The sequence below is a fragment of the Paramormyrops kingsleyae genome, chromosome 2 (genome assembly GCF_048594095.1).
Source record: "Paramormyrops kingsleyae isolate MSU_618 chromosome 2, PKINGS_0.4, whole genome shotgun sequence".
Taxonomy (NCBI): domain Eukaryota; kingdom Metazoa; phylum Chordata; class Actinopteri; order Osteoglossiformes; family Mormyridae; genus Paramormyrops; species Paramormyrops kingsleyae.
Genome location: NC_132798.1, coordinates 40,575,786 through 40,603,688, shown reverse-complemented (window position 1 = coordinate 40,603,688; position 27,903 = coordinate 40,575,786). Strand labels below are relative to the sequence as shown.

The 27,903-nt window shown below is 44.2% G+C and overlaps 1 protein-coding gene across 1 annotated transcript; it reads left to right on the top strand.

Annotated features, from left to right (window-relative positions):
• The first annotated feature begins 21,651 nt into the window (after positions 1-21,651).
• On the top strand, positions 21,652-26,377 carry ube2l3b (ubiquitin-conjugating enzyme E2L 3b). Its single transcript, XM_023838977.2, has 4 exons — positions 21,652-21,758; positions 23,522-23,617; positions 24,321-24,507; positions 24,868-26,377. Exons 1-4 carry the CDS (start codon positions 21,732-21,734, stop codon positions 25,020-25,022), a joined length of 465 nt encoding a protein of 154 aa, XP_023694745.1. The 5' UTR covers positions 21,652-21,731; the 3' UTR covers positions 25,023-26,377.
• Positions 26,378-27,903: the final 1,526 nt, after the last annotated feature.

Genomic DNA, 27,903 nt, shown 5'->3' with positions numbered 1-27,903 from the left:
GGACTTTACCATGCTACCAAGGTGAACCAATGGAGCGGGAGAATTGTGTTTGTTATACGTTTCAGCTTAGTTTGTTGATGTTTCATGACCAATCAGGACTTAGAAGTCCTGGTAGTTATGTTTTATCTACTGGTTGCTCTGTGTGCTGGGGGTGACTTGGTACCAAGTGCCAGAGTGTGATGGGAGCGCTTTGCTGAACTTGCTGGAATAAAAGAGATTTTCTTTACTTACCAAACTAAGAGGTCCAGACTTTTATTCTAAGTCCTTGATTTATAATTTTTCTACCACAGTTTGGCGCCCAACGTGGGGCAGCTGAGTTCTTTGTTTGTTCCAGACGATGGGATCCTGCGATAGAAGTAGGTAAGGCATAGAGCCTGATGGGACCAGATCCAGATGAGATTAAGGATTGGCCCAGTCCCTCGTCGAGGAACAACGGAGACCACGCTGTCCCAGACCTGAACATTCCTGAGACTGATTTGGCCGGACCTGTTTTGGTGAGATAGAGGCTTCTCTGTTTATTCATTCTTGCTGCTGCTTTGCTTGTTGCTGAAGGTTATGTGTTTGGTAGTGTTTGAGTGTGTTATGTGAAAGTCCGCCGTGACTGAGGGGATCCAAGCACGGGGAAGCGCTGACCACGGTTAGGAAGGCCGGTGGGAGAGCGCTCATCCGCCTGTAGTAGGGAAAGGGTGCTGTCCAAGTGGAGACCTGAGTGACCTATTACGTGGAAGAGGTGGATGCACGAGACCTTTGGGAAAGTCCGTGATTTTGGTGGCGCCACTGTATATTTGTGTGACGGGGCACAAGGAAGGCGGCAGGGAAGTCGTCACCCGCAGGGGTCCAGACACGACGGTGATAAGGCTTGGTGCAGCAGGGGCAGAGGGCAGGGTGGTGTGTGCTCTGCGTGGTGCGGCATTGTGTGGTGAAGGCTGGACAGTGAATGTATTGCATGCGGTAGCACAGCACTGCGTAACAGGCCAAGGACGGGTAAGATTCCTGTGTGAGGACAGGAACAACCTAAGACAGGCGCTGTCGTAGACCCCTGGCACTGGGCTGAGGCACTGTTCGGGGTTTGGCCCACTCTCGGTCCCACGGGAGTATAAAGGTGTTTGTTGATAGGGTGTATGGGTTTTGGAGAATGCGTACGTGGTAAAGGGTGTGGGGTCTCCCAGGTGCAGTATCCTCAGTGGGATAAACAATACATGAAGTTGATTTGCTCCACGCTGTCGCATGCAGGTGCTAACATTAAAGGGAATAGTGGAATAGCCCTGTGGACTAATATAGCAAATAGTGTCTGGGGAATCATGTGTTGGACCTGAGATATACTGGGATAGGCTTGTTAATTTGCTTTTAGGACACTAAATGTTTGGAATAACACTTAGTTCTTTTTGATTCTTTCGTCACCCAGTAACAAGGTGTCTTGTTTAGTTTAGTGACTACCCAGCAGCTGTGTGCTTTGTACAGACGGCAGCTACCTTGAGAAGGGGAGTTTGTAGGATATCAGGGTCAGAACAGATATTTCATAGGTCTTATGTTCAACGCCATTTGTTAAAGGGTAGATATGGGGAGTGCGTCAAGTAAACATTCACACCCTCCCGAAAGGGACTCAGAGATCGAGGGAGAGATAATGAGGAAATGTAATAAAGGGGATAAGGGGAAACAGTCCCCAAGGCAGATAATGGAACGGGTTACTGGCCTGAGACTAAAGAAGGCTTGTAGAAATTGGAACCGTCAGACTGGGGGTAGATGGCCAAAGGAGGGCACTCTAAACATACTGGAGCTAGAATGTTGTGAAACAATGTTAGAAAGCAGGGAAAATGGTTATTGGGGTAAGGGAATGTGCAGGCCAGAATATTATTTTCGGTGGAAGTCTGTGGCCTTGTTGAGAGCTAGGAAACCTAGGGAACAGTTAAGTGATAAGGAAAGCCGTGTAATGGTTAGCAGGGAGGAAAGGGGGGCCGATCCGACTGCTGCTGTTTCTCCGCCTGAAGCTGGTGCTGAGAAGAGGAAAAAGCCTAATTCAGATATCTGGTCCTGCCTGATGTGTCCCCTCCTCCACTGCCGTCACCTGCACCTCGTCCTCCTGCCTATGTTCCTCCTCCTTTTTGGAGAGCTGAGCCTTCTGCCCCTGATGCTGAAGAAGGGGGGGCAGTGGGACTGATGCCACAGCATTCTGTGAAACAGGAAGACTTTCTCTACTCCGAGAATGAAGGTGGAAATGGGGGAAGACGGTCTCACAGTGACCTCAGAGGCTTTGGGACTGTTTTACTTATCAGAGAAAGATAACTTTGCCACTTGGTGGCTAGTGGATGACACAATCCTGAGAGACTGTATCCCTGAAGGACAAGATCAGCCTGACAGATTGCATTGCACTGCTCAGTTTTCTGGACAAGGAGGATTTTGAGACTGTTGTGCTTGATTACCTCTATGTGGCAGAAGACAGGTCTGCGGCATCTGTCTGTTTGTCGGCCGGCCAGGAACAGTGGTATGTGGGAGGTTCGGTCCCCCATGTATCATATGGGAAAAAGGGGTCGCTAGAATGGAAGGATTTAGGACCCTGGGTCGCTGAGTGTGAGAAAAGGACTGAGTGGGTACATGTGGAGGAAGGTAGGTGGATGAGTAGAGATGGTCAGGTGCAAAGGTATAAAATAGACCAGTGCGTAGAGGTACAGAGAAAGGGGGACGCAATAGAAGATAAGGGGAAAGGTATTGATCCTCTGCCAGACTGGTTAGGGGAGGTACCAGATTGCTTGTGGGCAAAAGGGAAAAATGATTTTGGCAGAGTGGTGTCAGCTGAGCCTTTGGTGGTCCACCCCAAGTCTGACTTTCGGCCTCACAAGGCCCAGTATCCCTTATCTAGAGAAGCAGAGGAGGGAGTGAGAGAAGTACATGCAGATCTGGTGAAAAGGGGGGCTATTAAGGAAATAGCCTATTCTCCAGTTAATTCTCCTATCTTACCTGTGAAAAAGGCAAATGGTACTTGGAGATTTGTACAGGATTTGAGGGGTGTCAATGCAGCCATACACCCCAGAGCTCCTATCGTACCCAATCCAATCACGATTCTGGCTTCCATACCAGCGGAGGCTAAATGGTTCTCTATCATTGACTTGGCTAATGCTTTCTTTTCTATCCCAGTAGATCCAGATTCGCAGTACTGGTTCGCCTTCACCTTTCAGGGGAAGAGGTGGACTTGGACAGTGATGCCCCAGGGCTACACAGAGTCACCTAGCGTGTATGGACAGGAGCTGGCAAAAAATTTGGAGGGGTTTACTGCGCCTGGGGGTAGCACACTGGTACAGTATGTGGATGATTTGTTGCTTTGCTCTCACACTCATGAGTCCTGTAAACAGGACACCATAGCTATGTTAGACTTCCTGGCGAAAAATGGGCACAAAGCCTCAAAAGAAAAGCTGCAGCTGGTGTCTCAAAGGGTTAAATACCTTGGACATGTGTTGACAAGTGAGGGAAGGTCATTAGGACCAGACCGAGTGGCATCCATACAGGAGATGCCCAAACCAGAGACTAAACAGCAATTGCTTTCAGTCCTAGGCATGATTGGCTATTGCAGGCCTTGGATTCAGGACTATGCACAGAGGTCACAGCCCTTGGTTGATTTGACAATTGGACTAGGACTGACAGACAAACTGACGTGGACGACTGACGCTGAAGACGCCCTAATTGACTTAAAGCAGGCGTTAATGTCAGCCCCAGCTTTGGGGGTGCCTGACTATCAAAAGCCATTTGTGCAATATGTGGACGAAAAAAAAAGGGTTCATGACTTCAGTCCTGACTCAGTATCACGGGGGGAGGTGCAAACCGGTTGCATACTACTCAAAGCGTTTGGACTCGGTGGCTCGAGCATTACCACCTTGCCTTCGAGCGGTGGCTGCAGCAGCTGAGGCAGTGATGGCGAGTGCAGATCTAGTGCAGCTGCATCCACTGAAACTTCGAGTTCCCCATGCAGTGCACGCGATCCTGACACAGGCCAGGACATCTCATTCGACGCCGGCGTGATCAGTGCACAATCAGAATGTTTTGCTAACACTGGCAAATGTGACTGTGGAAAGGTGCTCTGCTTTGAATCCAGCGACCCTCCTTCCCACGGGGGTGGACGGAGAACCGCATGATTGTTTGCAGGTCATCGACTGTGGGTGCAGACCTAGGCCGGATCTGACTGACATCCCACTGGAAGGAGGCAATATCCTGTTTGTTGATGGGAGTTCTTTGCGGCTGGAGGATGGATCGCCAGCGACCTCCTATGCTGTGGTGCGAGATGGATCACTTGTGGACGGGGGGCAGCTGCCTAGACATTGGTCCGCACAGGCGGCTGAGCTGTTTGCACTGCAACAGGCCTGCAAACTGGCTGAAGGACAGAAAGTCACTATCTACACAGACTCAAGATACGCCTTCGGGGTGTGTCACGATCATGGTGCATTGTGGAAGCAGAGAGGTTTTCGCACCAGCACTGGAAAACCCATTCAGCATCATCAATTAGTGGAGCAATTGTTGGACGCTCTCATGCTACCCGAACAGGTGGCAATAGTGAAGTGCCTGGCCCACACAAAGCGGACTGATGAAATCAGTCAGGGGAATGATCTCGCAGACCAGTGGGCTAAAAGTTTAGCTAAAGACTCCACTGGGTTTGGGAATAAGGTTTTGCTAGCAATGGATGTTGATAAACTATGCATTGATAATGACCTTGTTTTGATTCAAACAGGTGCTACAGAGGGTGAGCTCCGAGGATGGAAACGGACCGGTGCACGGTGTGATGGGGAAGGCGTGTGGCGACATTCTGGGACTAACCGACCTTATCTTCCTAGATCTGCATATCCAGGAATGGCCGAAGCCGTTCATGGCCTGGATCATGTGTCTCGTGACGGGATGGTAGCAGCTGTGACTCGGGTGTGGCATGCCCCTGGGTTTGCCGCAGCTGCTGCCCAATTCTGTGGGAGGTGTATGGTGTGCATGAAATTCAATGTGGGGAAGGGCATCCCAACCGATCTGGCAGTGACCCCGAGTCCCCAAAGCCCGTTTGATCACCTGCAGATGGATTTCATTGAGCTAACGGCATGCAGGGGATACAAGTATTGTTTGGTGATTGTAGATCTGTTTTCCAGGTGGGTGGAGGCATTCCCTTGCCGTCGCCCTGATGCTCTGAGTGTGGCTAAATGTCTGCTAAAAGAGGTGATTCCACGGTGGGGCATCCCATCTAAAATCACCACAGACAATGGTCCTGCATTTGTTGCAGAGACCCTGGCTAAATTGTCCCATTGGATGCAAGTTGATTTGAAACATTATTGCGCCTATCACCCCTCGAGTGGGGGGATGGTGGAGAGGGCGAATCAAACTCTGAAACTGAAATTGGCAAAAATTTCAGAGACGACTGGCCTGCCCTGGGTTGATGCCCTGCCCCTGGCTTTGTTATTCATGCGAGCCAGGACACACCGCCAAACAGGGTTGGCTCCTTTTGAAGTGTTGACAGGAAGGCCAATGCGTGTTTTGTCTCCCTCGCGATATGTCACACTGGAAACTGTGGATGGGGACTTGCTGACTTATCTTACAGGTTTGCGGCAAGCGATAGGTGCAGCCTGGGACCAGGTTCGTGCCCATTGGAGGACTCCAGAGAGAGAACCACTACGAGCTGTGACACCGCTTGACCCAGGGAGCTGGGTGTTGGTTCGTGACTTGAGGAGAAAGAGATGGAACACGCCGAGATGGAGGGGACCACACCGGGTGCTGATGGTGACCCCTCACGCAGTGAAAGTGGAGGGAATCGACGCCTGGGTCCATTGGGTCCACTGCAGATGCGTGTCCGACCCTGGTGGTTCTTTCAAGACTGCCCACTGAGAGGGTCACAACTGTGTTGCCTTTTTATGATAACTATTTTTATTGTGACTGTTCTTTTTGGGATTGATGCTATAATGTTTTGGAGAACCGCTTTTACTTGTAGTGTTGCTGCTAATCTTTTTGCTGCTTAGGTGTTGCTCTAGTGTTCTGTCTTCCCAGGCGAGCTCTGTCATTTTGCAGCGGGCTTCCCATGATCCATACGGGGATGATCCTCTCCTCCCGGCCTGGCTCTTCGACCCACAACCCCAGGTCGTCATCGATATGACCAGCAATGCCGACTCTGCTGGTGACTCGTGGTCCATCCAACCACCGCCAGCGCCCGTCGCCCCGCTGCGCTATTGTCCGGAGTTTTACTACACTGTGTACTCTGGTTCTGTGTGAACAGCGTGGATTTCGCGTGTTCAAAAGGGGGGAGTGTGGAAGTAAAATTGGACATTAGTAGGTCCAGGAGGGGAGGCATATTGGGTCTGTTATGTCTTAGGCCTTAGGCCAGAAGAGATTGTTTTGAATACTGTGTGACCTCGCTTTGTGATAGCTGCCTGCAGTTGGCTCCGCAGAAGCTCGGACCTTGGAGGGGCAGACAGTGGAGCAAAGGGGGGGAGAAACCACTTGCAGGAAGAGACTCGAAGCCACCCCAACTGGTGCACAAAGAGTTATAGCTTAATAGAGTAGTAGTAGTCAATATATAATATGTTATATGCAATTGATCGTATCATGTTAATCATACTTATGTTAATCATACTAATCATATGTTAACCATGTATTTCCAGTGATTCAGAGACAATATGTCAATGTGTTAATTATTAATCAAACATTAACACTGATTCAATGTCATATAATTAATATCTATATACATATCTCATGTAGAGTCTAGAAGCCGAGGCTGTCTCCAGTAAGTTGCGTACAATGGGTGGACTTTACCATGCTACCAAGGTGAACCAATGGAGCGGGAGAATTGTGTTTGTTATACGTTTCAGCTTAGTTTGTTGATGTTTCATGACCAATCAGGACTTAGAAGTCCTGGTAGTTATGTTTTATCTACTGGTTGCTCTGTGTGCTGGGGGTGACTTGGTACCAAGTGCCAGAGTGTGATGGGAGCGCTTTGCTGAACTTGCTGGAATAAAAGAGATTTTCTTTACTTACCAAACTAAGAGGTCCAGACTTTTATTCTAAGTCCTTGATTTATAATTTTTCTACCACAACTGCTCCATATAAATTTCGCCAACCGGAGGGGGGTGTTAATTAATTGTTATCGTTAACAGCAATTAATGTCAGTTTGTAACAACTGTTGTTAGTAAGTGTATTGGCACTAACCAGGAGCGTTGTTTGGAAGATAGGTGATCGATGTGTATATGTAACATTAAAATGTTCTGGCTGTCTACTTGGATGGTACTTGGATGATAGTTTTTTATTATGGGTCTATTCATTTTAATGAAAAGGCCCATATTACTCTTAACCTAGTAAACTATACTTTCCGAATTTGCACTTAGCCATTGAATTGAACGGAACTCATTGGGGCCAAGTCGTAGGGCTAGCCTAGACGGACGGATTGACATATCGGTTGTCTTTGTTCCCTTGCAAAGTCAAAAAAAAAACTTGATCTATCTATCTATGTATCTTCCGTGAATTTCGGCAATTAATGCAGGTCGTACCGTAGCGTGCACCCAGGCAATGTATATGTCAAAACTTAGTCCTTTATGGTGTGAGGTGTGCTATTACTTTTGTTGGCATTTCGCGTTACCATGGTTGACGTTATTCACGATCAAACACACTAAAAATCCCATAGGAATGCATTAAATGCTAACTTTTGCTAGCATTAGCATATACCTAACTAACCATATGAATAGTAATATGGATTGATCTTTTCATTGCAATGAATAGCCCAATAAGAAGCAAAGCTCCTGCCCAATCCACAAACTCAATGACCCACACACTCCTGACACTACCTAGCGCACCCTAGCAAAGACCTACCGACAGCCTAGCAACCACATAGGAACGTCCTAGCAACCATCTACTAATGCCTAGCAACACCCTAGCAACCACCTGGAAACGCTTAGCAACGACCTAGCAACCAGCTACAGACACCGTAGCAACCAACTTGCAGCACCTAGCAACCACCTAGCAACACCCTATCAACCACCTAGAATTGCATAATAACACCATAGTAACCACCTAGCTATGCCTAGCAACCACCTAGCAACCAGCTACTGACACCCTAGCAACCACCTTGCAGCACCTAGCTACCACCTAGCAACACCCTATCAACCACCTAGAATTGCATAATAACACCATAGTAACCACCAAGCAATGCCTAGCAACCACCTAGCAACCAGCTACTGACACCCTAGGAATGCCATCCGACACCCTAACAACCATCTACAATTGCATAGCGACACCCTAGCAACCACCTAGCAACCAGCTAGGACACCCTAGCAACACCTTCTGACACCCTAGCAGCCACCTTTCAACTCCCTAACAACCACATACAGTTGCATAGCAACACCTTAGCAACCACCTAGGAACACCTAGCAACCAGCTACAGACCAGCCACTTAATTAGATGCACCAGCTCTACCACGGTCAGCAGAATACACCCATCTCAAAATTTCTTCAGGAATTTTCATTCTAGTTAAATATTATTATTCGACTAAACCGGATTTTGAAGCCATTTGTTCTTTATGAGGTATTCACTGTTATCTCTTTTGCTGTATTGCTACCTTTTTAACCGAATGCTGTTTCTTCTCTCACCACTAGGCGAATGGAAAAAGCCGTTTCCTGGACTGACGACAAATACTGGCAAGCCTGGGATAAATGGGATGAAGCAATCGAGTGGGAAGATGAGGAAAAGTCTTCGTCCACAACACTTCCCCATAACCAGGCTAGCTCCTCTAATGGAGGCTTGGATGCTGGCATGGCAGAAGCTGATGAGCAAGAGAGTCTCCAGCTATATTATCGGAACAAAAAGAAAAAGAGTCGAAAGACCAAAAATCAAACACCGGCAGCAGAAGAAAGGAGAGGTGAAGTTGGCCTTAGTGGATCAAAAGAGGAGGCTGAAGGAGACATGAAGCTGCATCAGGTGGAGGGAGGGAAAATTAATATAAAGCTCACAGATGAAAAAAATGTCAATATAGAAGATATTGACATAGAAATTGGTCTGAGAGAGCTTCAAGAATTCCTCAAAGGCGATGCCCATTTTGACATTGTTGGGCTTGAAATCGGCAATGTCATTGTGGAAGTGATAGAGGATGAAGGACTAGAGACAGAACTAAGTGTGGAAGTCACAGAAGTGGAGGTTGTAAACTGTGACGGATGCCCAATAAATGGTGTAGCAATGGAAATGTGTGACATACAAGTGGAGAAAGTGCTACTAAAGCAAGATGACCTCCATGTAAATACAGCAGGAAAAGTGAAAGTGGCAGCCATTGGTGGGAATGTGGTGGAGGCACCACTGAAGACCTCCAGAACCTGCCGAAGAAAGAAAAAGAGGAGGCAAAGTTAGGTCAGGCTTCCATTCCTATCTACTGCTGTCAGCATCAAGAACATCAGGCAGAAGTCAAACATCCTTTTCAGACTTTTAACAGAGTATTACTGTTAGCAATTAATAAATAATTACATTTAATGTGGCCAGTTTGAAGTGTGTTCTTTAAAGACTTAATATTACAAAACAAAAACTAGGAAGGAAAAAACAGGACACAGATCTAACCAAACTAACCAAGGCAAGCAATAACACACTCATAGACAATGAACCACCGGGGAACTGACTAACATGAAGGAACGGATGACCAGCAACACCTGCTGGTCAAACGGGGAAGGGACACGGTAGGACCACAGCAGGGGCTGACCCTGACAGGGGAAGTAATTACAGAATTCCTCTTTGACATTCCATTCATTAGATTCTGATTTTCTAATACATTATATAGCCATTTAATATTATATAATTTCAAAACTTTCAGGTCTGGAAAGCTTTTTCCAATTTCCCTACTGTAATATATTCATAAATGTTGTTTGTCAATGTACTCCCATTGAACTGCAGGTGACGTCGGTGAGACAAGTCTATATATAGATGTCAAGAAACTTATTTATTGGCACTACTACCTGACTAGTACTGACACCAATAAACTATTTTAAATAACACAAAAAATTGAGTAGCTTGGACAAATCAACCACAGGAACTATAGTAGAGTGCAAGTTGTTATATCTAGTGATCAGAGATGAAGCAGACCCCGTAATGCAGGAGAACATTTTATTTGGAATAAAGCCGGGTGTAGCCAAATCCGAAGGGGCAAGACAGGCGGAGAGTCGGGTTGGTCACGGGAGGTCAGAAGCTGAGGTGGTCAATCCTACAGAAAGAGACGAGACAAGGGACCGATGGGACAGGAAGGTGGACGAAGGAAAACCAGGACAGCAGGGCATGCAGGATCGGGTGGGCAGGCGGAGATGATCAGGGAAGCTGGGCAGGCACGACAACAGGAGACGACGATGCAGGCAGGGCAGGAGGGTTAGACAAAAGACAGAAAAGCCCTCAGTAAGTGTCATAGGTATGACAACAATACTTCGCAACCCTTGGAGCTTGTGTCGGGTTTAAGTAGCCTGGTTGGTTTGCGATGATAGCCTGTTGCGGTGTGGCCCCGCCCCTGTGGGCGTGACACGAGTCATATTTATTTTGCTTGCTTTTGTTCGATTCTGAACTCACATCATAGGTGCTAACTTATAGTGTTTGTGTCATTGTGTAATAGCTGCAGTAGAATAATATATTGACCTACCTGAAACTGTATCATAGGTCTGTTCGAGTCCTGCTCAGGCTGTACAGAGAGATGATGACATCCAAGACAGCAATGGGACGGCTCCACTGGGTAACACCTCACTCAGCCTCCACTGATTCGCATGGCCAATTAGCGTACTTTTGAACAAAAGCTATCACCTCATGCACTTACAGTATATATCTATACAGAAATGAAAACTGGCACACATGTCCTTTTGTGTGTTTGCCTGTTCACTCACACACACAAACACATAGGACTAGGTGATATATCAATTTGTATTGTGATTAACTAAATAAACATTCATGTGTCATCAGTTTGAAAATCGTACTGTGATAAAGCCCAAACATTTGTTTTCGTGGGTAATTAACAGTTTTACTGCGTTATTTTTACACAAATTCCATCATTATTATACCTGTCACCTGCTCCATAACTACAGTATTAGTACAACAATTTGGTCATCAAAATCAGAAAAAACTCTCATTCTAAGGGAATTTTAGGCAAAAATGGACCAGGTACCAAACTTTAGGTATTTTGAGAAAGTACCGCAGGTAAGATACTTCAAGGGCATTGTTTTTCCACATGCGTAAAAGCTGGTACTGGCGTCGAATGACATCAGAACATGAGGCGGGGTATTTTGGGTACTTTGGGTACTGGTACTCGACTGGAAGTCAATGGAAAAGTGAAAATACCGTACCAAAAGTACTGTATTTGGTGCAGAGGAAAAGTGCCCTGACTCTAATTAGCTAGATAGTAAGTATAGACAGCAAGTTAGCCAACGTTAATTAGGTAAAAGCTAAATTACATAGCAAAGCTTAACTTCTAATTTGACACAACAAAATGTCTAGTACAGCACAAAGAACATCAGTACTTACATTATGTTAATCTCATTGCAGGAATCCAGTTAAATTAGCTAGTGGGGAGTGAAGGCCCAGTCCCACTGTTAATTAAAGATGTCACTCCCACTTTCTGCCCTAAAAATCATCAGGGGCACTACAAAATGCATTAGCCAATAGGGATGCATCCCTGAAAAACCCACCCACGCGAAAGGTTCGTGTCAAAGCTCCAAGCAAAAAATCAGGCAGCGCAAATGTATCGTCACACACTGGCACGAAGTGGGGAAGCAGACACAGGAATCAGAGAAGTCAGGCAGACACGGGGTTTATTAGGGGTTGACACTCTCAGAAACACAAAATGGCGTCAATGACCGGACTGGGGAAAGACTAACAAGAAAGCACTTAAATACACTGGGCTAATGAGCTACAAAGACACAGCTGATAACACAGGGATAGATGAGGGGGCGTGGCATACAAGAGGATCGGCACGATCAGGGCATGACAAAACAAGAGAGCCAGTAGCATAACTGCAAAAATTAAGCAGTGCAAATAAGAGCTTTGGCTGCGTGTCTGCAAAGCAGACTCCTGGGCTGGACTCTGGAGGGTTGGAATGAGCAGGTCCCTTTGGGCCAGACTCTAGAGCAGGGGTGGCCAATCATATCCGCAAAGGGCCAGTGTGTATGCAGGTTTTTGGGATAACCTTTAGGTCAGCTGTTCAAACCCATGTGTGAGGACTCTTCAGCCAATCATTCTCTAATTAGTGACCTAATTAGAGAGTTACAGCGAAAACCTGCATACCCACCGGCCCTTTACGGATAAGATTGGCCACCCCTGCTCCAGAGGCTTGGAAAGAGCGGGCCCCTGTGGGATGGACTCCAGAAGCTCGGGCAGAGTGGACTCCTTGCTTCATTAAATTGGCATAAATCTGATTCCATATTTTTCTGCCCTCTCTTCCTGTTACAAAGCTATACATGCATATGCATGTACAGTGCCTGACAAAAGTCTTGTCACTTAACCAAGTTGTAGGAACAACAAATAATAACTTGACCTGTAGTTAATCAGTTGGAATCAGAAATGGCTTATAAGAAAGGCAAAGCCCTCTAGATTATGCTTATTATACCAAAATAAAGTTTTTCATCATTCATTGAGTTTTGTCATGTAATTAGGACAGAAAGGTCAACTTTTGCCTGGACAAAAGTCTTGTCATATACAAAAATAATGTAGAAATTATACATATACTTCATTTAGAATACACAAACATGATACAATAACATCAGAACATAAAGTCATGATGCCTTGGAAGAAAGAATTAATAACATGTATGACTTCCATGAGCTTGGAGGACGGCATCCATACGTCTCGGCAATGACTGAAATAACTTGTTGATGAAGTCATCTGGAATGGCAAAGAAAGCAGTCTTGCAGGACTCCCAGAGTTGGTCTAGATTATTTGGTTTCGTCTTCCAAGCCTCCTCCTTCATCCTACCCCAGACATGCTGAATAATGTTCATGTCTGGTGACTGGGCTGGCCAATCCTGGAGCACCTTGATCCTCGTCAGTTTCAGGAACTTCAATGTGGAGGCTGAAGTATGACAAGGAGCGCCATCCTGCTGCAGAATTTGCCCCCTCTTATGGTTTGGAATGTAATGGGCAGCAAGAATGTCTTGATACTTCAGGCTGTTGATGTTGCCATCCACTCTGCAGATCTCTCGAACACCCCCATACTGGATGTAACCCCAAACCATTTTTCCTCCACCAAACTTGACTGTTTTCTGGATGAATCTTGGGTCCATGCGGGTTCCAACAGGTCTCCTACAGTATTTGCAGCATTTGGTATGCAGTTCAATGGATGATTCGTCAGAAAAATCAACTTTCTGCCACTTTGCCACTGTCCATCCTTGCTGCAAGCTGTGGGCCTTGGCAAATTCAACACGGTTTTTTTGTTGTGTTCTCATTAATGCTGGTTTCTGTGCACTAATTCGGCCATGGAGACCACTGCGTGCGAGAATTCGAGAAACTGTTCTTGTAGACACAGCGGTTTCTGGTGACCAGTTCTGATGTCGCTCTACTGCAGTTGAAAAAGGGTTGGCCCTGGACTTTCAAAGCAACAAACGGTCCTCTCGAAGAGTTGTCTTACGTGGTCTGCCTGACCTGGGATTGTCATGAACATCACCAGTTTCTTCATATCTTTTTTTAATCCTCTCCACTTGATGTTTGGATACATTAATGACGTCTGACACCTCAGCAGACTTGGTCTGTGGTTGAATCTTTGGCATGTTTTCAGAAGCCAGGCTGCACTTCAAGTGAAGGTCTGGTTTGCTGGGGATCTTTTTATACACACCTGGGATTATGTTAATTACAGTATTTGTCACAGGAGAACCTCTAATTTGTGATTGGTTGAATCATTAAAAGACATGACAAGACTTTTGTCCTTGCAAAGACAGGTGTTATGGACTTTAACAAGCTGTGAACATCAGGACACTTTTTGACTGTTTCATTTTGCACCCAGTTATTAATGTGAAAGTCCTTGGCATTAAATTGATCAATTTGTCGTAACAATTCATTGATTCTAAATAAAGTTATATGCCTTTTTAAGTTACTATGTCCTTATGTGACAAGACTTTTGTCAATGACTGTATATGCATAAAAACAGTCACAACTCATTCCCGTTCTATGCACATTTTTTACGCATACCTGCCTGGTAGGTATGCTGTAGGTCCAGCACTAGTGCCTCACTGTGTTTGGTGAAAAGGATCTGTAAGTTCCTTTGTTAAATCTGGAATAATGAAGGGATGTGGGAAACAAATCTCACTCGTTATGTTGTCATTCGTTATGTTGTTCATTATTGACTAAGATTGTTATTGGATGTGCAACACAAATTAATAAAACGATTTAAAAATAAAAACTCAAAATTCAAAGAAACAGATATTCAGCAGCCAGTTATGTTCATTATTTTCTTTCAACCATATAAACAGATAATACACAGATAAAGTCTCTAGGCAAACAGACTTCTCTCCTTTTTAGTGTGCTCCTTTACAAAGTAATTTTAATTAAACTGCTGCCAGGTGAGGCCCAAACTGTTACGACTGCGGGCGGTCAAGCAGGCGATAGAGCCCTGCATACAGTTAAACGGGATTTATTCTGGGTAACAAGGCAGACAGGGGAGCTCACAGCAAACAACGTCAATGACAGACCTAGGGAAACAGACTTGAACACGAACTAAATACAAAAGACAAGCAGAAAATAACAGGTAACAGGTGATCACAATTGGGGTAACACGCGTAGGTAATGAGGAGGCGTGGCACACACGAGGATCGTACGAGCCGGGCATGACACAAACCTTCCAGTATACCGTATTTCCCTACAATTTTCAATGTAGCATAGTATCTGTTCATACTACTGGCAAAACCACTTTGTCACTTCTATTATGGGTTCACCCAGTTTCCCTGGTTTCAAACCACAATCTGTTCTCAATTTGTTAAATAATCAATTGTATCAATTAAGTGTATCAATAAAATATATCAATTTATCAATCAGTTCACTGCCTAGTGATTAAATTCATTGATATAAAAGTTAAACATAAACACATTCAATAAATTTAACCACGATTATAATCATAAAAAGGATACTCTCACCATTTACCTCTAACATATAGCAATTCCTTTATTGTATTTTATTGTCTTGTTATGAATCACGGGGCACAGACCAGAGAAGCAGGAGAAAGACATGAAGGATCGGGGAAAAAGGGACGTGTCACAACATGGAGCGCCCAGAGCGCAGACAAAAGCGCAGGACGCCAGGAATTGGGGGCAAATACGGGGTTTGATCGAAGTGGAAACAAAGGGAACAGGCAGAAACGCAGGTTGACATTACAATGACTGGACTGGGGAAACAAACGGAAACACGGACTAAATACATTGGGCTAATGACAACGATCAGAAACAGCTGGTAAACACGGGGAATCCACACGGGGTTAATGAGGGGGCGTGGCACACGGAAGGAGCGAACGATCGGGGCAGGACAGGACCCCCTCCCCAAAGGCGCGCACTCCGGGCATGCTTAAGGGGAGCGAAACGAAGGGGACTGGGGACACAACAGGACCTGGGGAGACAAAAATAACAACATCAATGGGGCACAGGGAACAGCACGGACACACAGAACACACACAAGGAGACCAACTCGGACAACAGACGACAAACCACAGGGAACGCAGACACGCACAGGGGTACCAAAAAAGGAAGCATGGGACCCAGGGACACTAAAGGGGACAACGGAAGGACCACACCAGGGGGCACACCCACAGGAGGCACATAGGGACTAGCAGGGGATGCAGGCACAGAAGGACGGGAAGGACACACGGGAGGCACAAAGGGATCAACCAGAGACGAAGGTACAGAGGGACGGGGAGAAAACACGGGTGGTACAAAGGGACTAGAGGGTACTGAGGGACGAGGGGGAAACACAGGGGGCACAGAGGGGAGCAAAGGCTGAGGGGGATGAGGAGGAAGGAGCTGAAGGGGACTGTGGCGAAGGGGAGAGGGGAGCCATCGCCGCGGCAAGCGGGGGCACAACCACAGCTGGTTCAGGCGCAGGCGACCTACGAGTCGCAGGTGAGGGACCCGCAGGCGATTGAAGAGGTGCCAGCGGGGGACCCGCAGACCGTCGAGAAGACACTGGTGGTCAGGCTGTGGTCGGCCGATGAGATGCCCTGTGTGAAGCCAGGGCCAACCGCCGAGCTGGAGCCTTGGGGAGTAAGGGTGATTCAGGGAGTCTACCCCGATGTCGGTGTCCCCTCCCTTTCCGGAAGACTGAGAGGCGGGAACCTGGCTGTGAACCACCGCGATGAGGTGCCGGTGGTTGGGGTGACCCCCTGGAGGGGTCCACGGGTATGGTCCTTCCATTATGGAGGAAGGAGCAGGGATCAGGTCATCAGGGACCTCCTCGGGGACGGAGACTGAGGCCAAGGGAGCAGGGACCGGGGATACTGAGGCCGAGGGAGTAGGGACAGGGTACACTGGGGCCGTAGGGTCAGGGTCAGGGTACACTGGGGCCATAGGGTGAGAGACCCAGAGGGCTACGGCCGGGGTGTCAGGGACCAGGGGAGCTGGGGGCTAGTAGGGCGGCGCGCCGGCCGTCAGGGCTGGACCCTCGCGAGCGGGTGCCAGAGCAGGGACCTTGGAGGGTGTTACAGGAGGTGCCTGTCCAGATCCCTTGGGCGAGGGTGCTGCAGGAACTATGAGCCCTGCAGGAACCTCGGGCGTCGGCGATGACAGCGCAGAGACTTCCGGGGGCCCACCCGGACATCATTCAGGAGAAGTTTCACCCTGTCTACCTTTTTCTTTCTGGAATCTTCAGTTATTAGGTGGGTGCTGGTGATGGCCCTAGAAGTGGCACCAAGGTCTTCTTTCACTATGCGATGCATTGACGTAGTGCTCACACCCACATCCTTTGCCATCTTGTGTATTGAGCGCCATGGGTTGGTGTTTATTCGGTTTTTCACCTTCCTAATGACGTCTTTGCTTCGAACACTTCTACGTGAGCCAGTAGACCTTTTCTTCACATCTCCTGACTCTCTGTACATTTTTTTTTACATTGTTTACAGTGTTTCTGTGTAAGTTTAAGGCACTTGCAATCTGCTTAGGAGATCTCCCGCCACGAGCAAGATCAATGATGGCCTGTCTTTTGGCTTCCATCTTTAAGAATGAGACAGTTAAGGCTAGGTAACTTCCTTAAGAGTATTAGTCTGGTAATTGTTTATGTGTTTCAGGTGAAATAGACGACTATACCAAATTAGATTGTTTGCAGGTGTGTGTTTTAAGAGTGCACAAGTTAAGGTGGAACACCCTGTAAAGCTCATGTGTGTGTAAAGGCAGGTGTCCCAATACTTTTAGCAATATAGTGTATGTCTTCACACACTCCACATCAGAGTTCAGTTCTGATGATGCTGCTCTTTCATTAGCTCATTGGTAGCTAGCCTTCACAGCTGCTTTACTGGTCTCCTGACTATAATTACAAACATGCCGTTCTTTCTTCAGTCCTGCTATCATCAGTATCACCATCATCTTTCCATCACTTATCCTGGTGAGAGTTGTGGTGGCAGCATGCCAACCAGGTCAGACCATGTGCCTTTGTCTATGGCCACATACTCCTGGCTGTTATGTACGATCACTGGGAGATATAATCCCCCCACCATGTCCAGGGTCTTCCCCAGGGCTTCTGTCCTGTCAGACATGCCGGAAAAGCTCCCCTAGCCGCTGTCCAGGTGGCATCATCATAAGATGCCCAAAACAGCGTCAGCTTAATCGTTTCAATCTAAAGGAGCATAGGCTTTAGTTCAAGGTTCCCCTTGATCTCCAAACTGTTCATGCTGTCACAGAGAGTGAGTCCAGCAATCCAAAGGAGAAACTTCATTACTTGTGACCTTGATTTTTGGGCCTTAGGTAAAATTAAGAATGTAGACTTATGGGTAAACTGCCTTATCTTATGACTTAACCACCATTTTACCATCATAGACCAATAGTGCTGGCAAAAAAGCAGTCACCAAACCAATCTGACTGTCTGTCATACATTCCCTCTCACCAACACTCATTCACAATACTTTTGGGTGGTGTGTGACTCAGTAGATAAACCCCATAGGAAGCTTGCTGCTCACCCTATTGCTTCAGGGGTGCTAGATCGTCGCTGATCGACCTTATGCTCTGACCCCAAATCTGACTCTAACCCAGTGGTTCCCAAACTTTCTCTGCAGGGCCCCCCTTTTCTAAATATGAACATTATTGAGCCCCCCCATTCAAACTACACAGGTTCAGATTCAAACTTTATTTGAAATACAACTCCCTTTTCTAATTGAAACAAATGCAATTACAAAATACAAATGGTGCAATTTCACCACTGTGGGAGAAAAAAGAGCAATCAATTAAAAATAAAAGTCCAGCATAAGTTTGAAATTGTGCAAATGCATATTTAACATTCCTATTAATATTCATTGGCGTACACAAATTAAAGTTTGTCTTACGTTCACTGCATTTTGTTTTTAATGATAACCGCAGGTTTCAGCCTATACCATAGCACAAGACAACACTAAATCATACCCATTAATTGATAGTCTCCCTGCACTTCATGTAAAAAATTTTAAACCTTGTTTTTCATGATATGGTTAGATTTTTTTTGTCCAGCGCTGCAAACGTCGTCACGCGTCACCATGTCACATGGTACAAAAACCTTGCAGGAGCAAGACGACTTAAGACAGATCGTACAGCACCTCTCAGCCGGCTGAACAAACTGGAACAGCCTCCGTGACGACACAACTTTGCCTTATTGGCTGAAGATCGTGTCGTTTGTATGACGTTTGTATCCCAGGAAGTTCCGATGCGTTTTCTGCTATTTCTCCCGAATATCACGTAAAGCAGTGAGAACTGGTTTTCAGTTAATTCACCTGGTAAAATGAAGTTTAAATAAATTACATAAAAACACGTAAGTTAGTGGTTCATTTATTGTTAGTTACTGTAATGTTGCGCTGCTTTATTTGTTTAATCGTCCAGTCTGTGAAGAGATTATTTTAGGGTGGCACATGCCCCTGAGGCTATAACATTGGTGCGCCCCCCAGTTTGGGAACCACTGCTCTATCCTGTATATGTGTCTGTGTGACTCATGGAGGACAAAATTGGGAAAAGGCAATTTCCCCACTGGAATGACTGAAAGTATCACTATTCTATTCTGCAAGATCCAATGCTGCTTTACGTCCTTCACTAAGGGCAGGCTCTCCCCCCTCACCTGATAGGAGCTACTCTCTCTTCTCCGGGAGAGCACCACAGCTGATTCTCATCCCTGCTGCTTCACCTTGGCGTCAAATCGCTCTCATTTGTGCTGGAGGGGTTGGTCAGATGAGGCCAAAATCACTATCTGCAAACAGCAGAGGTGTCACTTCTGTCTGCACATGCTGAGCATCCCACCTGCCATGGCTGCACCTTCATCAGATCCACCAGCAATTCATTTGTCTTGAGTCTTTCCATTTGCTTTTGAAAGCCATTGTCTTTTTCAGCATGATGAATCTAACATTACTACTGATTATGTTTTGTGTCTGTGTCAAAAAGGCCAAAACACTGTATCCTGTGGCCAGCAGAGTAATCATATCACTGGTCAGTGCATGAGCAAGGCCACCCAAAAAATGGCTCCAGGTGCCAGAAAAAGGCTGGTATTACACTTCTCTCTCACCTGTGTGTCATCCAAGAGCAAGATCAGACTGTGAAAAACAAAGAATTCCTGTGTGCCTGTACTGGTGTGCTTGTATAAATAGAGCATGATTGTGTATTCCTGACAGTCCTGTTGTAGATTGACTTTGAGTGGTGATGGAAATGTAATGGCAATTTTAAATGTATTTTTAATTTTTTCATTATTGATAAACAAAAATACGAAATTCCATTACACTAAGCAGGATAAATGTTTGGAAGATAGATGGATGGAAAATAACACATGAAATTTATAATCATCAAGTATTTAACTACTGTTTTTCAGGGATTGGGCTGTAAGTATTCCAGAGGGGGTGCCAGTCCATCCCTTCAAACCCCGAGACACATAGACAGCAGACAATTTTGAGATGTTAATTAAGCAAACTGCATGCCTTTAAACTATAGGGAAAGTTCAAACTCATACATACTGTACATGCAGTGCAGGATACAAACCCTGAACCCTGGAGGTGTGAGCCACAGCAGTCCTCATAAAGCTGCCATGCCAGGTCTCATAACCATGATATGATGTAATGGAAAAGGGAATGAAAATTATGGGCTGGGAAGGTCTTCAAAGCCCTGTATTATCACCTTTATCACAGTGCCCTGTGTCCACAAGTAATTATATTTATTTTCAGATAATTATAGATATTAGAAAATGATTATCAAGTTATTTTCAGATTGATTACCATTCAATTTAGTTTCCTCACTAGGCAGTTTTAAATGACTTCAAGTAAAATAAACATCTGTCTGTGTGTTTTGCAAACCTATTGTGTCTGTCTGAATAATATAAATGCAATTAGAATTCCCACTCAAGATCACAGCTGGTGAGAAGTGAAAGAGAATATCGGGAAGCTTTCAGACTGGAAACGATTTAAGACTGACTACTGACAGGCAAAATCACTATAAAGTGTACTACAAAAATAGAATACAAAATATTCTTGAAAAAACAAAAAGTCAATAGACTGCAAGTCAAACTGGGTAAAGAGAAATGAAGATTGTGCCATAACAAAATATTGTTGTTGTGAATATCAGTTATTCAAATGTCATTACATCCATTGCTAAATCTGTTACTTCTTTTTGGTAATAAGGTTGTTAACCACAACAAAGTCCCAGAATGTAATATATGCTGGTGGAAGATCTACTCTGCAAATTTTTATATTTTTGCATACACATTTGGTTTCATTAGCTTGTCAGAGAACACTGTGATGATTGGAGTGATTGTTTCTAGGATTATACACTACTATTTTATGTAAAGTATTACCAAATAATTCTTAAAAATACCGTTATTCATATTCAAACCTTGACAAAAGAGCCCAGGGCCTATAAAATTTTAAATTAATGTATGGATTGCTGATTTTAGTACCCAATAATAGCAATCCCCACAGACCTGCTTTAATAAGTGAATAAATACTAAGATACACAAGCAGTTACACAGCAATGAAACTAAATAAACGGCCATTTCCTTGAATGAATCACTTTAGTCTTTAGATCAGGAGAGTCAAACTCCAGTCCTGGGGGGCCAGAGCTCTCTTTACCTTAATTATTTCCCCTTTCCACCACCAATGATTCAGCTCAAGAGCTGTGCGGTAATTAGCACAAGGTGGTGCAACTCATTGAATCGGGTGTGCTAAATGAGGGGAAACCCAAAAATGTGTAGGGCTCCAGCCCTCCAGGACTGTAGTTTGCATTAGAAAGTAAAAGTAACCTTTGGAACTTTCTGGAACATCCTGGTTACTCTTTTCAGGTAACTGGCTTACTGGCTTCTCATGAAACTCCAGCTAACCAAAGCGCCTTATATGACTACCTAGGGGGCGCTATTTTCCTTAAAGAAATATATTGCAATACCTGCGTGCCAATCAGTAATTCGTTACTTGGCAGTTGTGATATTTGGAATGGTGAATACATTCGTTTTGAAATATAATATAAATATGATTATCATATAAATCACGTTAACATTTTGGAAGCTATACTTGTGTCGCTAAATTGTAGTTTATAGGAAGTGAAGTTCCCCGTCGCCCCGCCGCCGCCACCGCGATGCATTCTGGGAACAGCCAGTATATCCAAGATGGCGGCGAGCAGGAGGCTGCACAAGGTAGAACTCCTCATCTCTCTATTTTCTTTTCCTAAAAAAATCTAATAAACAGCCGTATATCAAGTGCCCATGGTCGATCATATGCCTCCCTTATGAAAGTGAAAGTATAGATTTCTGTATGCGGGAACAGCTTGTGCTCACTTTAATCTGATTATGAGTCTGCTGAAAGATAAAAAGCTAAATATATTGTCTGGCACAGTGAGTGAGTAAGGGAAGCACCGGTAATACAGGCCGGAGATGAAGAAACCGGCTTTCATGGGGGGTGTTTTCCCCGTAAATAGTGGGAAATGGCTCCTGATCAAAATAACATTCCTGTGGGGAATTTTTATAGCCTCGATCGCTTAGTAGTTCGCAGTGTTATTGTGTTTGAGATTAACAGGGATGGTTGGGCACCTATTATTTCATAGGGTGCTGAAATCCCGTGCCAGGGCAGCTGGGTGAGAGCACAGGAAGCCCGTCCTTACCGAGCGTGAGACAAGTATGGGAGCAGCTCAGCGATCAGCTGTTAACACGCAAGCTGGGAAGGCAGCCGCTTATACGCGCTTTTAAACACAAGTTACTTAAGGAGTTTAGTTTCGGCGCGCCCTTCATAGAAATGAAACCAAAAGAGATTCAGATCTAGAAGTGGAAGTAGTAGTAGTAGTAGTATAAAAAAAACTGTCATTTGTGTGTGTGTGTGCATAAATTTATACCGAGAGACGGGTTTCTTGGGGTTCAGGCGCTTTTAATACCTACTCTGTTTGGATCATGACTAATACGCTGTCGGTTGTAAATGGTTCATCTGAATGGTTGTGCAAAACCGGTTGTGTGGCAGGATGTCACACAGCCCCAGTGCAGATATCAATCACAGCACCGATGGGTAGTTAGTTTGCGATTGACGTGCGGCCATGGCGCTGACTAGCTGTCTGTTCGTGTCATGGTAGTGGGTCGCCTCGGTGCCAATCGGCCGCTCCCCCGACATTTAGGCGGTCAGGAGGCTTAACATGCCTTCCTATCACTTTACTACTTCCTTGTTTGACTGCTTGAGCTGAAGCTGTTGCGGGGGGATCATGCCAACGTTAATCAAAACTGAAAGTATCGTTAGTTGAGGGCTGTGCCAGCGATGTTGCTGGCTGGGAGAACACAGAAACACAAGCTGTCGCTCAGTTTCCCCTGTGTGGATGGATGGATGTTTATCGGGCTGAATTGCGATACAGGGAGGGGAAAAAAGGGTTTAAACATTAGTCAGTTTATATTGCGTTAACTAAAATGTAGTTAACACTCGTGGGATGGTTTCATTTTCTATAATTCCAGGATTCTTATTATTTTTATATTTGCTTTTATGTAGTGGAACTTTCAAATCTGGTTTTATTCAGCTGTATTTTAGTTTTGTTTACCTTTTATGTTTTTTGTGATTTCATTTTTTGTCTTGTTTTGTATCTTTCATTCCTCAAGAGATATTTTGAGTTTGTTTTGTAACACAATGATTTGTAATTATTTTTAAATGCTTAGTTGATATTTTGGGGTGGGGGTAAGAGTTTTATATTCTGACAATCAGGAGTTGTTGGTGTATTCTATTTATAACATTAATTGGCCATCTGCGTGAAATGTAGTAGTTACTGGGTAATTGGGACAGATAATTAACCAGTCTTAGTGTAACTAATAGGTTAACAGACAAAACCATTTTCTGCCAATTAGAGAGGTAATATTGTCTTTGATTGGCTGTTTAGTTTCCCGTATACTGAGTTGATTTTTCATGTCATAAAACTCTTCCTGTGTTGTAGGAACTTGAAGAAATCCGCAAGTCTGGAATGAAAAACTTCCGTAACATCCAAGTTGATGAATCAAACATTTTAACCTGGCAAGGTCTTATTGTTCCTGTGAGTATCTGTCTAGAAGGTCTTATTGTTCCTGTGAGTATCTGTCTAGAAGGTCTTATTGTTCCTGTGAGTATCTGTCTAGAAGGTCTTATTGTTCCTGTGAGTATCTGTCTAGATGGTCTTATTGTTCCTGTGAGTATCTGTCTAGAAGGTCTTATTGTTCCTGTGAGTATCTATCTAGAAGGTCTTATTGTTCCTGTGAGTATCTGTCTAGGTGCTTTACAGGGTGTACATTTTACCAGTTTTATTTTTGCATTATTAAATTGTGTCATTTTCTTTGATGCACTATTATTTCTGATTAATGGAGTTCATTTTTGGGTTTTTCAGTTAATTGGTAGAATTCTTAAGTGTTTAACCCTGGTTATGGTTAGCTCAGATGATTAATTTGATTAATTGTCTGAAATGACTGTTGACTTCCACATACTCCAGGTGTACCATTATTTTAAAATCCCTATAATTTCTTAAAACTGCTGTATGCTACTTCCTGTCTTAGTTGCATTTTGTGATCTGAGCTGTTATCATAATAATACATGTATTTTATTATTATTATTATTTTATTATTATTGTGGGCATAGTTTGTTGTCATGGTTGTACAGGTGAAGTCTGAGGAAAAATGCTTTTAGAATGTTTAGGCACGTCTGTCCTGAACAATTTTTAATCATTTGTTTGCCAGCTCAGCGTGTATTTTATTTTATTTTTTAAGGACAATCCCCCCTATGACAAAGGAGCATTCAGAATTGAAATAATTTTTCCCGCTGAGTACCCATTTAAGCCCCCTAAGATCACATTCAAAACAAAGATCTATCACCCCAACATTGATGAGAAGGGCCAAGTATGCCTGCCTGTCATCAGTGCGGAGAACTGGAAACCAGCTACAAAAACTGACCAAGGTAGGTATCAATCTTCGGGAGCACAAGCCCTTAACAGCCGACTGCTTTTGTCTTAAGATCACTCTGAAAGGGATTTCTGAATTCCAGTCTAACTTATGCTTGTCTTTTGACTTCACAAGTTCATTTCATAGTTTAACTCTTGAGATCTGAGCTCCCCAAACTAATGGAGGTAAGGGCTATCAGAAAGTACCTTTATTTATTCCATGCCATGCACTTCTTCTTTCTCTTATAACCGGTGACCTTGGCACCACCTCAGTCAAGTTGACAGGCTTGTCATTGTGGGCATAGATGCTAGCGGCGCTGTGATATATGGCCAGGCAGCTCAGAATGTGTGTGTGTGTGTGTGTCCTTTTCTTTCAGTAATTCAGTCGCTCATCGCCCTGGTGAATGACCCTCAGCCCGAGCACCCACTGAGGGCTGACCTAGCGGAAGAATACTCAAAGGACCGTAAAAAATTCTTTAAGAATGCAGAAGAGTTTACAAAGAAACATGGCGAAAAGAGACCGGTGGACTGATACTTGACGAGTGTGTCTCCTCCCACCCTCTCCTAGCTCCCTTCTCTGTTCCCCACCCTCCCCTATCTCTACCTCCTCCCGTTTCGCTCACACAAACACACACACACACACACACCATATTTTCGCAGACATGGAGCAGCCCAGTCCTCCTGAACGTCGACCTCGAAGCAGGACTCTGTGGATCAGATCTGGCCCAGCCCCCTGTGTCAGCCTGACGGCCTTTTTAATGTCCCACGGGAGGATGGATTGAGAGTAACCTGTTAAGATGTGGGGTGGGGGGGTATATGGAAAAAAACATTTAAGCTTAAATGTCCACTCTCATTCATTCAACATTACTGCTTGATGATATAAACCTCCAGTGCAACATTTATGTCATATCACCAAGACTCTGCCCTTTCGTAAGAAAAATCAGTTTTTCTTTTTCTTCTTCCCTGACTTTAATCTTTTCTCCTCTTGTCCTCTCAGAAAGCTGTCTTAGGGAAAACAAAAGCTAAGTTAACAAACAGATGCAAGTTGCAACATCCTGGAGTGATCCCTCATATCTTTTCCTTATGAAGTTGCACTGTGTTCAGCTGAACGAGACTTTTTAAGTTCTTTCTTTCTTACTTTCAGTTTGTAACACTGATCAATAAAAATACAGCCTAGTCCCTGGTGTTGCTACCATATGGTAATGTTTCAGATTGATAAAAAGGAAGAAATTACATTGTGTCTGATTTTAATATGATTTTTAAAATATATAAATAACACTGCTTTTCACGGTTCTGTTTGGCTTACCATCATCATCATCATCATCATGTCTTCACGGTGGACACAGAAGACCTTTGTGGTTTTCTTTCCTGCTGCTTGTTATCAGAGACGATTCAGAGTTCGGTATCGCTTTGAAAGCATAACCAGGTTAATAAGTAAATTATATTTTAGAAATTTCCTTTTTTTAATCTCCAGAGTGATATAGATATAGAAAATAAACTCACCAGATTAGTTAAACTAAAATATATTTTTTACTTGCAATGCAACTCAAGTTTCAGCTCTTAACATTAGACATGCATGCTTGGTCTATAAGGTTATTTACATAACTGTTTAAGGTTATTTAAGACTGTAAAGCATAGGTAGCAAACTGTAATTCACTGCTGAAGCATAACGAGACAGCTTGCCGTTGTATATTTAATGGTGGCCAGTTTTATTTATTTTGCGGATATCACAGTAATATATTTATTGAATTGGATTGCGTGTACTGTTAACTGAACGTTTAAGTCCTGATGCTCAAGGCGATCTTTCGTTAACTGATCCCAGTACATCTTTTTTTTTTAAATGCAAACCCTTAAATCCTGCTTTTTATTAAACTGAAAAGCCCCTTTTTGGTTTGTATTTACTTGTCTTCTATAGCAATATGTCTGTATAGCTACATGTAAGAGAAAATGTCCAGCCAATCATAATGAGCCATCCACTGCAACAGGGTGTAGTGTTGAACTCGGCATACAGTAGCTTCAGCATATAGATATATATCTAATATAAAAACGGATACGTAACCTAGGAGGTGCTGTTCAGGGTGGCATTCTGAGAAACTTGAGTATAATGACCATGTAGCATGGCTCATTTTTTGATAATGAAGCAGGCTAACTATTTGCCAGTTGTCATACTTTTGGCCTGTAAGAATAGCCTTTATCTCAGCTGATGCAGGCTAGCGTGCTGCTCTTCCAGCCCGTACAAGAATCCCCTGATGAAGTGCAAGTGGAGAACCGTGGACATGGGTGTAAACTGCAGAGGGAGGGATAAGTAGTCAAATAATGAGCTGAATCCAAAGCAACATGCATTGAAGGAAGTATGAATAAGATTTGGGGCAGCGCATGCCGGACACCCTCCACAGTACTCGAGAGGAGGAATTAATCACTTTTTGTGTGCATCATTCATTTTCTGTGGATAATACCCATAATACCTATGTTTGTGTCATTGGGTATGCAGTTCATAAGCAAAAAGGTGGGAATCTAGAAGCGTTTGCACAGTTCATCGTTCTGCACTCCAAAGGCATCACTCTTTCTCATGTTTATTCATTATTTTCATTTGCCCAAAAGCAGATATTCACTTTTTTCCTATTGCCTGCACGCTGTCTCGTTTTGCTTCTTAACATTTTCAAAAACTGTATAAACCTGACATTCTGTTTTCATTCTGAATAAATGGAACAATTGGCATATTTGAATCATGCAGAGATAGGGATTTCAGGGAAACCTAACCCAGTGTTAAGTGCTTATGTGCATTATAATGTTTTAAAAAATAAGATGTTCCAAATAAAAGTAATCAAAAAGCAGTTAACATGCCAAGGATTGAGTTAGGGCTGCTGTATACAGAGAGGAGGAATTGGTGTCTCCTGTGGATAGGTGGACCCCAGTGACTGCATTTCTTGAGGATGTGTATGGTGCAAGCCTGCCACTTGGGGGCAGCATCCATCAACTGCCAGTACCAGAAATTCCAACACAAACTTAACATCTGAATCTTCAACATTCAAACCTTATTAAAGTCTGACTTATAATTAATCTGGAGTGTTCTGCGTTGTACATCTCTAGGGATTGGGGGGTGTATGGAGAAGTAGACATAAACATTTTAATTGTTCATGTTTAATGATGACAGTTCCTCAGTTGGACCTCAGTTGGAAATTGATGCTTTTAAATAAATAGAATGAGGTTAGCGAGCTTATTTAGTTGTGGTGTCTGCACCGTATGTAAATTGTGTTAATTACTATACTAACCTGTCTACCGATTTTTAATTATGAAATTCTCCAATAATTTTACTGACATAACTTGAGTAAACTGCTTGGGCTTGTACAGAAACCCCAAACTTAACCATGTTCCTTTTTGAGATGAAGCAGACTACAGGACTGCCAGAGAGC